This window comes from Coffea eugenioides, chromosome 1, assembly GCF_003713205.1.
Source record: "Coffea eugenioides isolate CCC68of chromosome 1, Ceug_1.0, whole genome shotgun sequence".
Lineage (NCBI taxonomy): Eukaryota > Viridiplantae > Streptophyta > Magnoliopsida > Gentianales > Rubiaceae > Coffea > Coffea eugenioides.
This window is the reverse complement of record NC_040035.1, coordinates 42,967,838-42,981,857: the sequence shown is the minus strand read 5'-3', so window position 1 is coordinate 42,981,857 and position 14,020 is coordinate 42,967,838. Positions and strand designations below refer to the sequence as shown.

Genomic DNA, 14,020 nt, shown 5'->3' with positions numbered 1-14,020 from the left:
TAATTGGCGAAGGAAGCTCTTGCGCCAGTTTGTCGATGCCTTGATGCAGCCCAAAGAATTTTACTTCCTAGTTTATCTGTTTCGACTGCCATTTTTTTTCTTCAAATTTTTTCTCTTCTCAAGTGGTGTATAAGCTCTTAAGTATGAAATGTTGCAACATATCCTAACCATTTCTGATATCCGAAATCTGTTCTAACAATGGCAACTATTTGTGATGTTCCAAATTGAATTACTGGTTCGGGAAGCTCAGTTGTTCAGGCCCCTATTTAAGATATATTCAAAAAAAATGCCCATTTTGGAGTCGTTAAACCTGTGATGTAGATGCTTTTTACTAAGCACAGACCATCTAGGATTGGTAAATAATCGCATGATACATTCGAACATCTTGGAGTTTAAGCAAGAATTTTCCAGCTGAGATACGAAGATACCAACATTCTCGTCAAAGATAGTCCCTCAAATGCAGTTGATTGGTAGCTTATGATGCCTTTTTCAGCTATGCAAGACAAGCACATTCATGTCCAGTTCATGCAAATTGGAATCTGCAGCTGCAGGATACCTTCATTTTCAAGCAAGAAATGTAAAGTGAAAAAAGTGTAAAAAAGAAAAGAAGAGGTAATGGAGGCATCATATCCACTTTACCTTTCTCCCCTGGAATAGAGGAAAGAAGATAATTTAATACCAGATAGAAGATGATTGATTGTAGCTTCTCCAAGCAAACATTCTCAACCTTTTCATCTGTATAAAACAACTGACATCTCCAGAGCACAAGTCCCTGAGCATTTCTTCTTGCGCGACCAAATTTGCAAATGGCCAATTCACGAGCACCCGGACAAATTGCTGCCTGGCCCGCCCATTCAACGCTACTCAGAATCATTGCTATGATCTTACTAGCTCTGATTCTCCTTGTAGGCATAGCTGTGATCGTCATTTGGTTAGCAGTCAAGCCTCGAAAGCTTGTCTATACAATTGAGTCTGGCTCAATTCATAACTACAATTTAACCGCTGATCATCTCAATGCCACCTTCAATTTTGGGCTGAGAGCGTACAACCCCAACAGCAAGGTCTCAATTTACTATGACAGAATTGAGACCAGAGTTTTATACGATGATTCGACTGTTGCATTCAACAATGTCCAGCCCTTTTATCAGCCTCGACGAAATGTGACTCATCTGGGGCTAAATCTTGTCGCCACTAACGCTGAGCTGTTTCCAGGGACTGCAAGAAACCTGAGGATGGAAAGAAGTACCGGGGAGATCGAAGTTGAGCTTCGAGTGAAGGCGAAGATAAGGTTCAAGGTTGGAGCAATTAAATCTCATCGTACCTTAAGGCTTTTATGTGGCCCTCTTGTGGTTCATTTCTCTTCATCCAGGAATTTCGAGAGGACCTTCTGTGATATTGATTTGTAATATATATATATATATATAGTAACTTAATACCCAGCCCCTGATTCTGAAGTCTTATGTTATTCTTGAATTGAGGTTTGTTTTTTTTTTTTTTTTTTTCCATTTTTTGATTGTTTGGTTTTCTTCGGTGTCATTTGTTATATTTGGTTAATCCCATAGTGTATCTATTTTGTTCGTTTTGTTAATGTACCATTCGTAGCCTGGTTTGAAATACATTGGTGCCATATATTCAACTCTGATATCAAAATGTTCCTTTTTGATTTTCTAACCTTTGCCCTTTTGTTCTATTTTGGTTTGGAATTAACGTTTTGTATTTGAGAAGCGTCTGACTACTGACTATATATATCCTTCCAGCTTGCTCAGATGTTTTGGTCGATAGATGAGTGGTTATGAGGTACAATTCAACAAAACAGCCAATAAAGTTTAGTGGCAAACAAACTTTAGCGCACAGGACTATTGTACGAGGAAGGATTTACCTAATGCACACTCTCGAGTAGTAGTTCTGGATTCCTTTGTCAACCAAAAAAAATTTAGTGGTGAAATGGAGCAAATTATTTCCTTTTTTTTTTTTTAAACCTGATTACAGATAACCCACATAGTTGGATCAAAAGATATGGATTATAATTAAACTGAAACATCTTAGTAGCTAGAGGAAAAGAAAGCAAAAGCGATTCCCGTAGTAGTGGCGAGTGAAATGGGAGCAGTCTAAACCATGAAAACGGGGTTGTGGGAGAGCAATCTTTTATTCATACCTACGAAATACCAGATGAAATAGAGTACTTAGAAGGGATACACAAATAGAGTACAAAATATACCTCTTTCTTTTTTATTATTAATAATCAAAGAAACTTAACTTTCAAATGACTAAATATATATATATAGCGGGATGTCTCTTAGTAATGGTTGCTGGTGCGATTTATGATTTGAAATAGACTAATTAATATTATGATAGTTGGAATAAACTCATATTACATGAGACTTAAGCCTACCGCCTCTAGTTATTGGGACCTCAATCTTGATCACTAAACGAGGTCTCATCGGCAACAAACACTTACTAAGCTAATAACCCTAAGCTATATATGTGTGTGTGTCTCTCTCTGTTCTCCACATAAAACACGTATTAGCGTCAAAACTACCAAAATTGGGCCAATGGAGCCAGCTTATAGGTGGCTCTGTCGGACGTTTAGCAAAAAGCGAATGAACGGCATTCACGACTTTATAGTGATTAAAGACTAGTCGTATAGACGAGAGTGAGATTCCAAATTAATTTTGTAGAAAATAACAGTTTTCCTCTGATCAATTTCCCATTTTGCCTAACGTGCATTGTCTCAAGTTGGCATATTGAACCTGACAACCGACAAGACAGCCCTCGAATCCGAACACAAGAACTAGAACAATGCAATTGCTCATCTTAAACAACATCTACTTCCTCGACCCCCACCAACAAAATATCTCTGCAAAAAGCACTCGGGCTAGATCCTAGCTCCAGAACATATGTCTCAAGTAAAATATCTGCATTGCATCTTTTATTAGGGACCAAATGTAAAAGGAAACTGCCTGTATTTTCTGGAACCAAATAATTAGTTTGGTGGGACGAATCCTGAGTCAATGTCAAGAAATTGTACGTGCCTGTCAACATATATTGGATTGTCAGGCGAGAAGGTTGTTGACGAGTCTTATTGCTTAGGTAAACTGGACTTGATCAAAAGTGAAGCCTGCGAGAAGTTTCAAGCACATGAGTGGCCCGAATTCTCACCTTATTAATTTAGTTGTTGAATCGAATGGTTGACGGTGATTAGTGCTACGTACTAGTCCAAATAGCTGCAAAATCAACTCAGGCTCTGAATTATGGTGTTGGTTTGTTAAATTTAATTGACAAAATTCAGGATTAATGTCTCCCACAGTTTTTTTTTTTTTTTAACGACAACAATCTATATTACTCCTATCTCACGAGGAAAGAGGAGTCCAACTGGGGCCTATATGGGAGTGAACCTGCTAATCAGACAATTCCATTACTGTATTCTTTGAATTTTTTGAATAAAGAAGCGTAATACTTCATTATAATGCATTAGATGAGGTTTTGAAGTCTTGACTTGGTGTAAGGAACGGTTCTAAGAGTCATGCTAACCGAAAGCCTCCAAAACAATCATGTCAAAGATATTGTTTAAAGTTCTTGATATTGTCAAGTCTTATCATGCAAGAGAAAAACCAGTCAGACAAATTTCACAAGAATTTGTTACTTCTCACGTGAATAAGTAATTCTCTAATGAGTTAGTGTCCTTTGAAAGTGGCCACAAAAAGGGAAACTTGGGGTAACTATATGATTCAGCTCACCCATAGGCGTAAAAAAATTAGAGCAAATTATCAGGATGGTCACTGAACTTTTGAAATCTTCGAGTTTTGATCACTAAGCTATTAAAAATTTGATTTTGGTCACTGAACTATTTGAAATTTAAGTTTCAGGTCATTCTGTCAAATTTTATTCATTAACTATGCCTCTTTTTTTTGGGCTCGTGAATCGTGCGGGAAACTCAGATCTGGCATAGTTAACGATCAAATCTAACGAAATGATCCGAAATCTAGATTTTAGATAGTTCAGTGACCAAAATCAGACTTTTAATAATTCAGTGATCAAAACTCGACGATTTTAAAAGTTCAGTGGCCATCCGGATAATTTGCTCGAAAAATTAAAGGAGAGATATTTGATGGTTAAGTACAATTTATTGATGACTGTGGATATGAAAGAAAACTATAAACAGGCTAACCATTACAGTGACGCCATCACCTCGTTCCTCCTTGAGATGTTGTCCATGTGACCACAGACAATTGGAACATGATTCCATGGAAAAAAGCACGAGTTTCAAACAAAATCACATACACGAAGGCAAAATTAGAACGAACAAGCGCAAACAAACATTGACTAACATTAAGTATTTTTTTAGGGCTGTAAAACAAACCTTGAGTCATGCAATTATGCCCATTAAGGCAGTTAATTGTGCCCCAAATATAGGGCATCACACTTCTCAATAGCATTAGTATGGATTAGGTACGAGACTTCTCCTATTTAAGTTGTGGGACTGTGGCTGTCTATAACTTTAACACCCTTTAGATAAGGAGCAATGTGTCGTTGATTGAAGGGACAGTGCCCCTTAAAATTCTTTCATCCAATTATACTACGTATAGAATAGAGAGGATCATGACCAGATTGATATTTAGTGCTTCATCTTTAGTCAACGGATTGTTTTCCCAAGTCATATGATGAAATGAACATGCAGCGCAGATCACAACAAATGACTCCTCCTACTTTCTTGATCATTGTTTTAAGGAAAATTTGGTCTTGTTCATGTGACTTGTGCATGATTAGAAGTCCTTAGAGATTAGAACATTACATGGATTTAATCACTTAATCAATTGCTAACCATTTTGAATTGTAAGTGGAAAAAGGTGTTTAGATGTGTGTATTAACAACCTAATAAATTACAACCGGCTTTGAGTCCCAGAGCATAGATGTCAATAATGGCTGTTGCTTTTAGGTTACATGCGTCCTAGCCGTTAATAGGAAAAGGCACAATTTTCAAATGCCTGTGGACGGTATCATGATGAAGATGATAGCTACGTGAATTTCCTAATATACTTATTATAGGATTAATAACTAGGAGGCTAATAACTTTGCATAAACCTAAGCTCAAAAATAGAAAAAAAAAAATTAGCCAAAGACTTTAGTGTAGGAGGTCCAAGCCCGTTTGGATTGCTATTTTCTGAATTTTTTTTATAGAGAAATATATTATATTGATTTAATGTGTGTAAAGTAAAAAGTTAGTTAAAAAATGTATTTACGAAAAACGTAATTTTTTCTTTTAAATAGCAATCCAAACAAGGCCAACAGAGCTCGTTTGGATTGTTATTTTTTGAAATTTTTGTGAAAAGTTGTATCGTAATAATTTAATGTATGTGATCTAAAAAGATAATTACAAAATGTGTTCATGAAAATCATAAAATTTTGTTTGAAGAAAAATTGCATTCCAAATAAGGCCTAAGATTGGATGATTTAGCAGCAAAAAATCTCTGTCAATCTCATGGCTATCATAATTTCACTATAAAGTCAATATTTCCCCTGTTGTTCTACTACAGTTGTCTAGAAACATCCAAAATACAATACTCCAAATACCACTAATAATCACCAACAGACCAAAAAAAAAAAAAGAAAAGGAAAATGATCATTCATTGCTGAATACATCTAAATGCCTGAAAACAAAAAGAATTTATAAAGCCATTCGGCCAAACAAGCCTTCCAAGTCCCTTCTTCTTCGAGTGTCATACAATTTCACCTACCGCATTAAAACGACAGCGTGGGAGGTCACTGAACTGTAGCTACCGCCTCGCCCCTCAACTTACCGTTAAATTCAAGACTCTCGTTGTTGGGGGCAGGAAGTTTCATAATCTCGTTGAGTGAAAACGACAATTAACACGCGTCATCCCGTGTCTAAACCACCTTATTGGACGACAACAAAAGTTTTAACGTTAGAGTTAAGGCAAAATTACCGGGTAAGACTTGGACACTTCTTTGGGAAATTTGCAGCAATAGTCTCTCATGTTTGTAGTTTTACCTTCTTGGCCTTGACATTTAAAAAGATGCATTTCAGTTCCCTCATGTCATCACATAGTACTTTCATTTTCTTTTGTTTTTCCTGGTAGAAAGCAAAAAAAAAAAAAATAAATGAGATGTATTTGGTAACAACAATCAGTTGACAGATAAGGAGATAATCCAACAAAGATTAGGTTCACGTGTTATTGGATTTAACTTTTTCATTTGTCATACTTATTTCCTCCTCTGTAAGTGTATTGCATTAGTACTTTTATTCTTCGAGCAAAAATCTTCTAGTATTGTGCATAAGTACATATCTTCGATGTCATATTCGACTTCAATAAACTTTATAAGTTGAATTCATTATTTTGCACCTTTAAATTTGATTCAATAATTAGTTTTGTCATGCGATTCCAAATCTTGTAATACTACTAAAAATTTGTTTACTTGAAAAGATGGCATTCATATATACCACATACTACTAAATAAATTGTACAAATAGTACAATTGAAATCTTTTTCTTAAAAAGAAAAAACATTCAATTATCATATATTAGTATATAACTTTTCTTCTATATTTTCAACCAAAAGTATAATCACTTTACTAATGTAGAAAAAGTCGTATACCATTCTAATTTTTCTCTTGGTTTACTAATAGATTAATAATATTACTAGATGTGCGGACAAGGATTTTCATAAAATTGGTGTGGGGCAAATCGTTATATGTTGTATATGTTCGGAGCCAAAATCTATCATGCCAAATATAACGGATGAAAAAGAATAAATGCAAACGTGAGGGATCTTTTCAGAAATTACCACTTAGATTTCATCAAAAGAACGGTGACGTGCCCTCATTTATTATTTTCATAAATCCCACCTCCCTCTCTCCCCTAACCCACCGCCTCATTTCTCTCAAGAGAAGAAATGCTCACAATTGCTTATAAGTAACTGTTTTGGCCATCAAGGGTTGATTCGTGTGACCCTTTTGTTAAAGCATTGAGCTGGGGTTTCACAAGCTGCAAAGAAAGAAAAAGGTGAGCTTGTTTTTAGTCTTGCGTACAAAAGAATAATGTGCTCTTGTCTTTTAATTTTTTTAACAATCTTTTAAGGTTATTTCTTTTTGTTTCAGTAATGATTAGTGCATTTATCTGATTCGCTTTGATCTAAATGCAAATGGGCTTGAGTGTTCTTTAAGTTTAGATTCCTGAGATGAGATATTAATGGAGTATGTCGTCAATTGTTAACATGTCATGTATGTTCACGGGCATGATTTTTTCCTCTGTTCTTTAATCCAAGTTTTGAGTTAAAATATGATTTATTCTGATGGATAGAGTGGTTTTCTGATGGAAACAGTGAGTCTTGTCGGGTCAAGGTTATGTTTTCTTCCTTTCCAATTTTGAATGGTTCAATGGTTAGAGGTTTTGCTTTTTCCTTTTGGTGGTGGGATTTGCTTTTCAAAGAAAAAGAAGGATCTGTATGCAGATGAAATTTTCTCTCTCTTCCGGAAATCATATCTTTAAGTTACTTGTTAGAAGGGATGGAGGTACTGATGTTAGTCTAACTTGTTTTACTATAATTCAAAAATGTTTTGATTTTTGATTTAACTGTGATGAGTTTTTGCAGGTATTGAAGTTCCTCTGTTTTTGCATCAGTTGAACTTGTCATTTCTACTGTGGTGATGATGGCGATTGATGAGTACAAAGTTTCAAGAGAGTTCTTGTGATAACAAGACAATTTTTGGAAGCATTATGAGAAGATGGCTGGTGTCTTAGATCCAGGGTGATGACTATCATGGTTGAGAATTAAAATTTCTGATTTGTGACCGTACAATGGCTGTTGCAGATTTACACAATGTTTCTGTGTTTGATTCTTCATTTCTTAGGGAGTCTCATTCTTCACAGTCAAGGCAATGGGGTGAACAAAGCAGGCAGAGCACCCAGGCATCCTCTCTCCTGCAAATGTGGCGGGAGCTTGAGGGTGAGCATGTGGTGAATCATCCCAATGCGAGACTTGGAGAGAGGATTCAGCACCAAAGGAGTGACCAGTCAAATACTGACTCTGTGAGTACCTTTCTGTCAGACGGGCCAGAAAGCATTAATGGCAATGAGAGCTTGGAGGCCAGTTATGTTCAGAATGAATATGGCACTTGTTCACAGAGCCATATTGGTTCCGAAAATGAGCATGATGACAGCAATAGTCTCGTATCAGAGCAGTCAGCTGATCTTGGAGAAGTAGAACGGGAACGTGTAAGACAAATATTCCGTGAATGGATGAACAGCGGTGCAAAGAGCCATCCACCCAATGGTTCACATATAAATAATCATTCAAGGGCACAGTGGCTGGGTGAAAATGAGCGCGAAAGGGTCAGAATCATTATGGAGTGGGTGCAAGTGAACTGCCAACAGAGAGGCAATTATGATTCTCCTACAGATGAAGGAGCTTCTGAAATTGGTCCTCAGATTGAGCTAGTACGTGATGGCTTGCTGGTAAATCATGGTGAAATTTGTGAGCGAAAGGCCATCCGAAGGTTATGTGGCAGGCAGGCTCTTCTTGATTTGCTTGCCCGAGCACAGAGTGAACGGAAAAGAGAAATTGAAGAATTGTTGGATCATAGGCCTGTATCTAGCTTTACTTATCGCAGTCGTATTCAGGTTAAGTGTCACTTTGAGGACTTCCATTGATTTAATTCTTACAACTGAACTATTAATGTGATTGAGGTCCTTCATTAGATAATATGTAGGAGGAACTGTTCATAACACCAGAAAGATGATTTAGACAAAATGACTATTCAGCTTTGCCTGTGCTAATAATAGTAAACTTTTGCAGTCATTGCTCAGGGGCAGGTTCTTGAGAAATGAAAGCACGATTCGTGATGAAAGACAGACTTCCAGAGCAGCAAGTGAACTGGGTTTGTTGAGGCAGAGAAATACTGTTTCTGATTTAAGGTAATTGGACTTCAAACAAGTATATAAGTAAGGAACTTACTTTGTCACATTCCTGCTCTTGTCAGTGCATCTTTTGTGTATTAGCTAACAATAGTTTACTTACCTGTTCTTGCTGTTCTTGATGCTTTATGTATTATTATCTTCCTGTTTCTTGGGATTTCAAAATGTAATTTCCTCTCCTTTGGTAGATGCAGTTGGTGTGATCTTTTAATCAGCCTGCCCTTTGTTCCTCTGGAAAAAAATTTGGTTGTTTACTGCTTTTTTTCAACACCAAAGTTAACCAGCAACAAGAGACACTGTCAAATTTTATTCTCCTACACACATGTTGTTCATGAAGAACCCCAAAGTGTGGTTCATGTTACGTTACCCACCATAAAGATATTGCCATTGGAGACATTGAGCGTTCAGCTGAAATGAAGCTTATTCATCAACCTAAGATAAATTTAGAAATTTGACACAAAAATCTAGTCCAATTCCAAATTCCATAATCCCCTGACTTACTTTTCTACCACTATTTAGTTGTTGAGCAGTATCTAGCATTATTTCTTTTCTTTTTTTTTCCTTTTTTCTTTTTTGTCACAAACTTTGGAATATGCTGCTATTTGACTTGTCAAGTCCTATATTTAAGTGGAAAAAATCTAGCATGGTTATGGAAAGTTGTACTGAGTTTTCTTTGTAGCCTAGATATTTCTTGTAATTACTTCCAAGGAAGTTTAGCCAATTTCAGTTATAAGTTATAAAGACCTTAACCTCATGTCTGTGAAACAGAGAAGGGTTTCTGTCCAGATTGGACAACTCTGTTCGTGGTTCATCAAACAATCATCAGTCTGAATATGCTTCTTCTAGTGAGGTCCATACTAGAAATGGTCAATTAGAATCAGATGAGGAGCAAGAGGTGCTAGAGGACATCTATGATCTCTTTGAGCCGTCTGATGAGGAAAGTGAGAGGAATGATTTTCCCTCTATTGGTTACAAAAATCAGCAGCATTCTGTTATCGAAGAAGCTGAAGGACATGGTGATGAAGGACAAGAGTTGTTAAACAATGTTGACTACATGCCTAGGGAACAAGGCGGGGAGAATGATGTTTCTGGGAACTTGAGGACTGATGTCCAAGCTAATCCATTGCTAAGTGAAACTTCGGAGATTGAAACCAGTGTGCATGATTATTTGGTAGATACTGATGAAATTGTTCAAGAACAAAATGCACCAAACAGTGGGGCAAGTGATGTACGCGAGATAACTGGGCAAGTGGAAGATAGGGAACCCAATGCAGCTGAAGATTCCAATTGGCAAGAAACTTCAGCTCAAGTTGAAGAGGAGCAGGTATTGTTTTTGGATCATGAACAAATTGAATGGCAACAACCAACCAGTACTGAAGCCGATGAATGGGCACATGGTAATGAAGAAGGGCTTACTGAAACGTGGGAAGAAAACATTGCCCATCAGTGGGATCAGGAAAGACCAGATAATGATTTTAGAGATCACCATAATACTCAAGAACCAAATGAAGATTGGCATGATGATGGTTTACAAGAGGCTATAGATAGTTGGTTAGATGTGCCTTCAGGGCAGGGAGTCGGTGGTTCTAGTGGCAGGGTTGATGCATTTTATTTTCCAGAGGATGATAATGTTTACAGTATGGAGCTAAGAGAACTTCTTAGCAGGTGAGAGTCTCATTGACATTTAGGAAAATTCTTCAAAGTGATGGATTCTTAAAGGGTTCTTTCGTATTTATCTGTTTACTTCTGATTCAGGAGACGTGTCTCTAGTCTTCTTCGGAGCGGTTTCAGAGCAAGCCTTGACCAGCTGATACAGTCATACGTGGAACGTCAAGGCAATGCTTCTATGGACTGGGAGGCAGATGGAACATCATCTTCACCTGCCTTCATTGAGCAAGATCAGGAACAGCAGAATGATGATCAGGTACAGGATGGTGTATTATCAGGTGGTGTTGATAGAACCTCACCATCGGACACAGCTTCTCAGCCAGTCTGGGATCAGGATTTGCATAGACTAAATTGGTCTCACAACAGCCCTCATCATCAGTTAGGAATTGTGAGCGCACGCATCCCTCTGCTTGGTTCTTAAACTTGTCAACTTAGAGTTACAAGGTCCATTTGTTTAGTAACTGAACTCTTGTGGATATCATATTGATCTATTATGTGAATTGTATGCACTTGATGTCATTTTTTTCATCCGTTGCGGTTGTCATATCAGCCAGTACTCATGTACAGAATGCTTTTGGCTTGATCTTGTACATTTTTCCAGTTTATTACCATTCACTTGCATGTGTGCACATCTAGCCTTAATAACATTTTTTATATCACAAAGTTAGTTCTTAAGACATGGAAAAGATGTACTGAATGCCGACATTTATGGGGCGCTAACACTGAAGATTTAACTTGCCCTGGAATCAGCTTGGTCTAACTTGAACCTATTTTTGCCCGTGTACAGCAGGAGTGGGAGATCATTAATGAATTGAGGCTTGACATGGTTAGGCTTCAACAGCGCATGGACAATATGCAGAGGATGCTAGAGGCATGCATGGATATGCAACTTGAACTGCAACGCTCAGTTCGGCAAGAAGTTTCTGCAGCTTTGAATAGGTCAGCTGTTTCAGCAGGTAAAGGATTTAGGTTAGAGATCATTAATGGTAACATCAGGGTGTGTGTGGTGTTTCTTGCTATCAAGTGTCCTGAGTTTTTAGTTTATTCCTTTACCTTCTCTTTATATGACAAATGTGGTTCAACGTTGCTGATTTCATTACTTGGAAGTAGATACTTGCAAGGATGCACAACATAAGGATGATTCCAAATGGGATTTTGTGAGGAAAGGAATTTGCTGCATGTGTTGTGAACAAAACATTGATTCCTTGCTGTACAGGTGACCCACCATGATCTCTGGGTGTTATTGCAGCATCTATTCAAATTAACCTCCAAATTAGTATTTGTATAATTTCATCTAGGATGATCTTCTGACAAAGATAGGAACTGTATTTTTCCTTTTGCATCCTGACACTTCTTTGCTTACTGAATCCATCCATATAGGTGCGGACACATGTGCACATGTTCAAGATGTGCAGAGAAATTGGTCCAGGGAAAAGAGAAGTGTCCAATGTGCCAGGCACCAGTGATTGAGATGGTCCGAGCATATTCTGTCCAGTAATGGAAGGAGTGCCAAATAAATGGAAAACCGAAGAAAAAAAAAATCTCAAGAATAAATAGAATGCAAATTGAAATAGGACATAATGCCAACAAGCTCTAGTCTTTTCAATTTTCTTCTTCTTGTAGTCTCACCAGGTAAATCATCAATCCCATATATAGCAAGTCTATATAACTTTTTCCTTCTTTTAGTTTGTTTAGCAGATGACTGAAGATGTATTTTGTACCCTGTCATTGTACAAACTAAAAATAAGCAAGAACAACTTGTTTGTCATTATTTCAGGTAGATGTTAGCTCGAAGGTGGACTTCGATCCAGTTCATACACCAGCCAACTAGTTTCTAGGGAGGAAAGTCATTGAGTTTTTGTGATGGCTTTATCAGTATTAAGTTATTTTGATGCTTGAAATAGGTGGCCTGTCCCAAAGTAGTTGCTGAAAAGAAGCCTGACTTGACTTCCAAGTTAATGATCTCATTGAGAACCCCAGATCGTACAACATTCAGCAGCAGTTTTATTAGTCTTGGTCATACCAGTAAAAGCAGAAACCTGGATCCTCCACCCTCATGCAGCTGTAGATTCATGGAGACTGTTTTCTGATGACTATTGCTGAATGGTTTACATTGTACCAGTATTCTAACACCCCAGAGACCAAAACTCTGGTTTGCTCTGTGTAATTGAATTATTTATTTGTTTGAATGAAGATGGCCATCATTTTGTTCTGTTTTCAGGAACCTTTGATTACAGAATATTTTACATTCTGGTTTGTTGATATGCACCAGAATAGTAGAGCTCCATAACCGGAAAAACTAGCTTTTCTTTTTAACCAAGATTAGGCTTCTCATTCAGATAACTTGGAACACAGTTGTGTAAATATCAAGAGGATTGGTATGACGTTTGCATCTAATAACAGAATCTTGTGGGCTGTGGATACCTTTTCATTTCCTCAATTATCTTGTTAGTTGCGTCTTGAACATGCCTGAGTGTAATGGTTACCCCAATTCATGCCTTTTCCTTTCCCTTGTTTGGTGAATGGAATTGTCTTGTTGTACGGTCTGTTTCAAGTGGTTGAAAATGAGCACCTGAATTTGAGGAACAATTGGTTAAGAGCTGATCTTCTCTTATACTGAACAACTTTAGCTTTCACTACATTTTCTTCCCAACTGACTGAAAAGTTTTTTTTTTTTTTTTTATCAATTGTCACTTTATCTATAATATTTTACATTATTTTAATCTAAGAAGGATTCAACCGAATCAAGTGGGCCGATGAAGACTAAACCTCTAAGAAGTCACTTAATGTGACAATTGGTGGGAGGTAAGGTTTGAATGCACGCCTTCCACCTCGCAAACCTTGCCTCCCACCCACCAAGTCTCAAATGATTTAATGGTGGTTACTGGCCTTCTTTTGGATCTGCGATTTTACTGTTTACGTATGTTGCTCAAAAGGAAAAGGTCCATTCCCATTTGACTCAACTAGCAAATCCAATCTCGGTCATCTTGTAAAACCAAAATATGGGTAAAAAAAAAAAAAAATCGAACTTAATCACACTTTAAAGTTCACAAGACAAGATAGAAAAGTACAAATGCCACACTTGTTCATGTGAGAAATAAATATGCTAGTACTAGATTAGTATGAATGAAACTAGGGACGAATTGATGTTGTTCAACAAAAAATTACCCTCAAAATTAAATGCTACTGAGACTGGAAGGAATAATTGAGTCTAGCAGCTACCATAGCACACCATTAGGCAATCAATCAAATCAGATTTCTGTAGAATTGGAGGCTCTATCCAGACTTCACCGCACAACACTCCTATAACAAAAATAAAATAACTAAGAACCCTTTGATACGCAATTAATGAAGTCATTTTTGAGTGTTATACAAGAAATTTACAAAAGAATAGCCTATTTTATTTTATTCCCTCTTCCC

General features: G+C 37.1%; 2 protein-coding genes across 5 annotated transcripts; both read left to right on the top strand.

Annotated features, from left to right (window-relative positions):
- The first annotated feature begins 686 nt into the window (after positions 1–686).
- On the top strand, positions 687–1,636 carry LOC113779212 (uncharacterized protein At1g08160-like). Its single transcript, XM_027324731.1, has one exon. It carries the CDS (start codon positions 807–809, stop codon positions 1,404–1,406), a length of 600 nt encoding a protein of 199 aa, XP_027180532.1. The 5' UTR covers positions 687–806; the 3' UTR covers positions 1,407–1,636.
- Positions 1,637–6,889: 5,253 nt separating this feature from the next.
- On the top strand, positions 6,890–12,820 carry LOC113780945. 4 transcript variants are annotated; one of them, XM_027326753.1, is made up of 10 exons: positions 6,890–7,021; positions 7,611–7,766; positions 7,870–8,638; positions 8,814–8,932; positions 9,701–10,597; positions 10,688–10,988; positions 11,388–11,556; positions 11,711–11,816; positions 11,981–12,232; positions 12,378–12,820. In XM_027326753.1, the coding sequence occupies exons 2-9, from the start codon at positions 7,744–7,746 to the stop codon at positions 12,096–12,098; spliced, it is 2,502 nt and encodes an 833-aa protein (XP_027182554.1). In that variant the 5' UTR covers positions 6,890–7,021; positions 7,611–7,743; the 3' UTR covers positions 12,099–12,232; positions 12,378–12,820. The 4 variants fall into 4 exon arrangements, with proteins under 4 accessions (XP_027182554.1, XP_027182546.1, XP_027182538.1 ...); XM_027326745.1 differs by having other exon boundaries at positions 7,611–8,638; positions 11,391–11,556; XM_027326737.1 differs by having other exon boundaries at positions 7,611–8,638.
- Positions 12,821–14,020: the final 1,200 nt, after the last annotated feature.

What these genes read in the sequence shown, in the direction of transcription:
- LOC113779212 (XM_027324731.1), top strand. Translation starts at nt 807, where the DNA reads ATGGCCAATTCACGAGCACCCGGACAAATTGCTGCCTGGCCCGCCCAT.
- LOC113780945 (XM_027326737.1), top strand. Translation starts at nt 7,817, where the DNA reads ATGGCTGTTGCAGATTTACACAATGTTTCTGTGTTTGATTCTTCATTT. An exon ending in AATACTGTTTCTGATTTAAG is followed by an intron (nt 8,933 to 9,700) that starts GTAATTGGACTT and finishes TCTGTGAAACAG; the next exon opens with AGAAGGGTTTCTGTCCAGAT. An exon ending in ATTGATTCCTTGCTGTACAG is followed by an intron (nt 11,817 to 11,980) that starts GTGACCCACCAT and finishes CCATCCATATAG; the next exon opens with GTGCGGACACATGTGCACAT.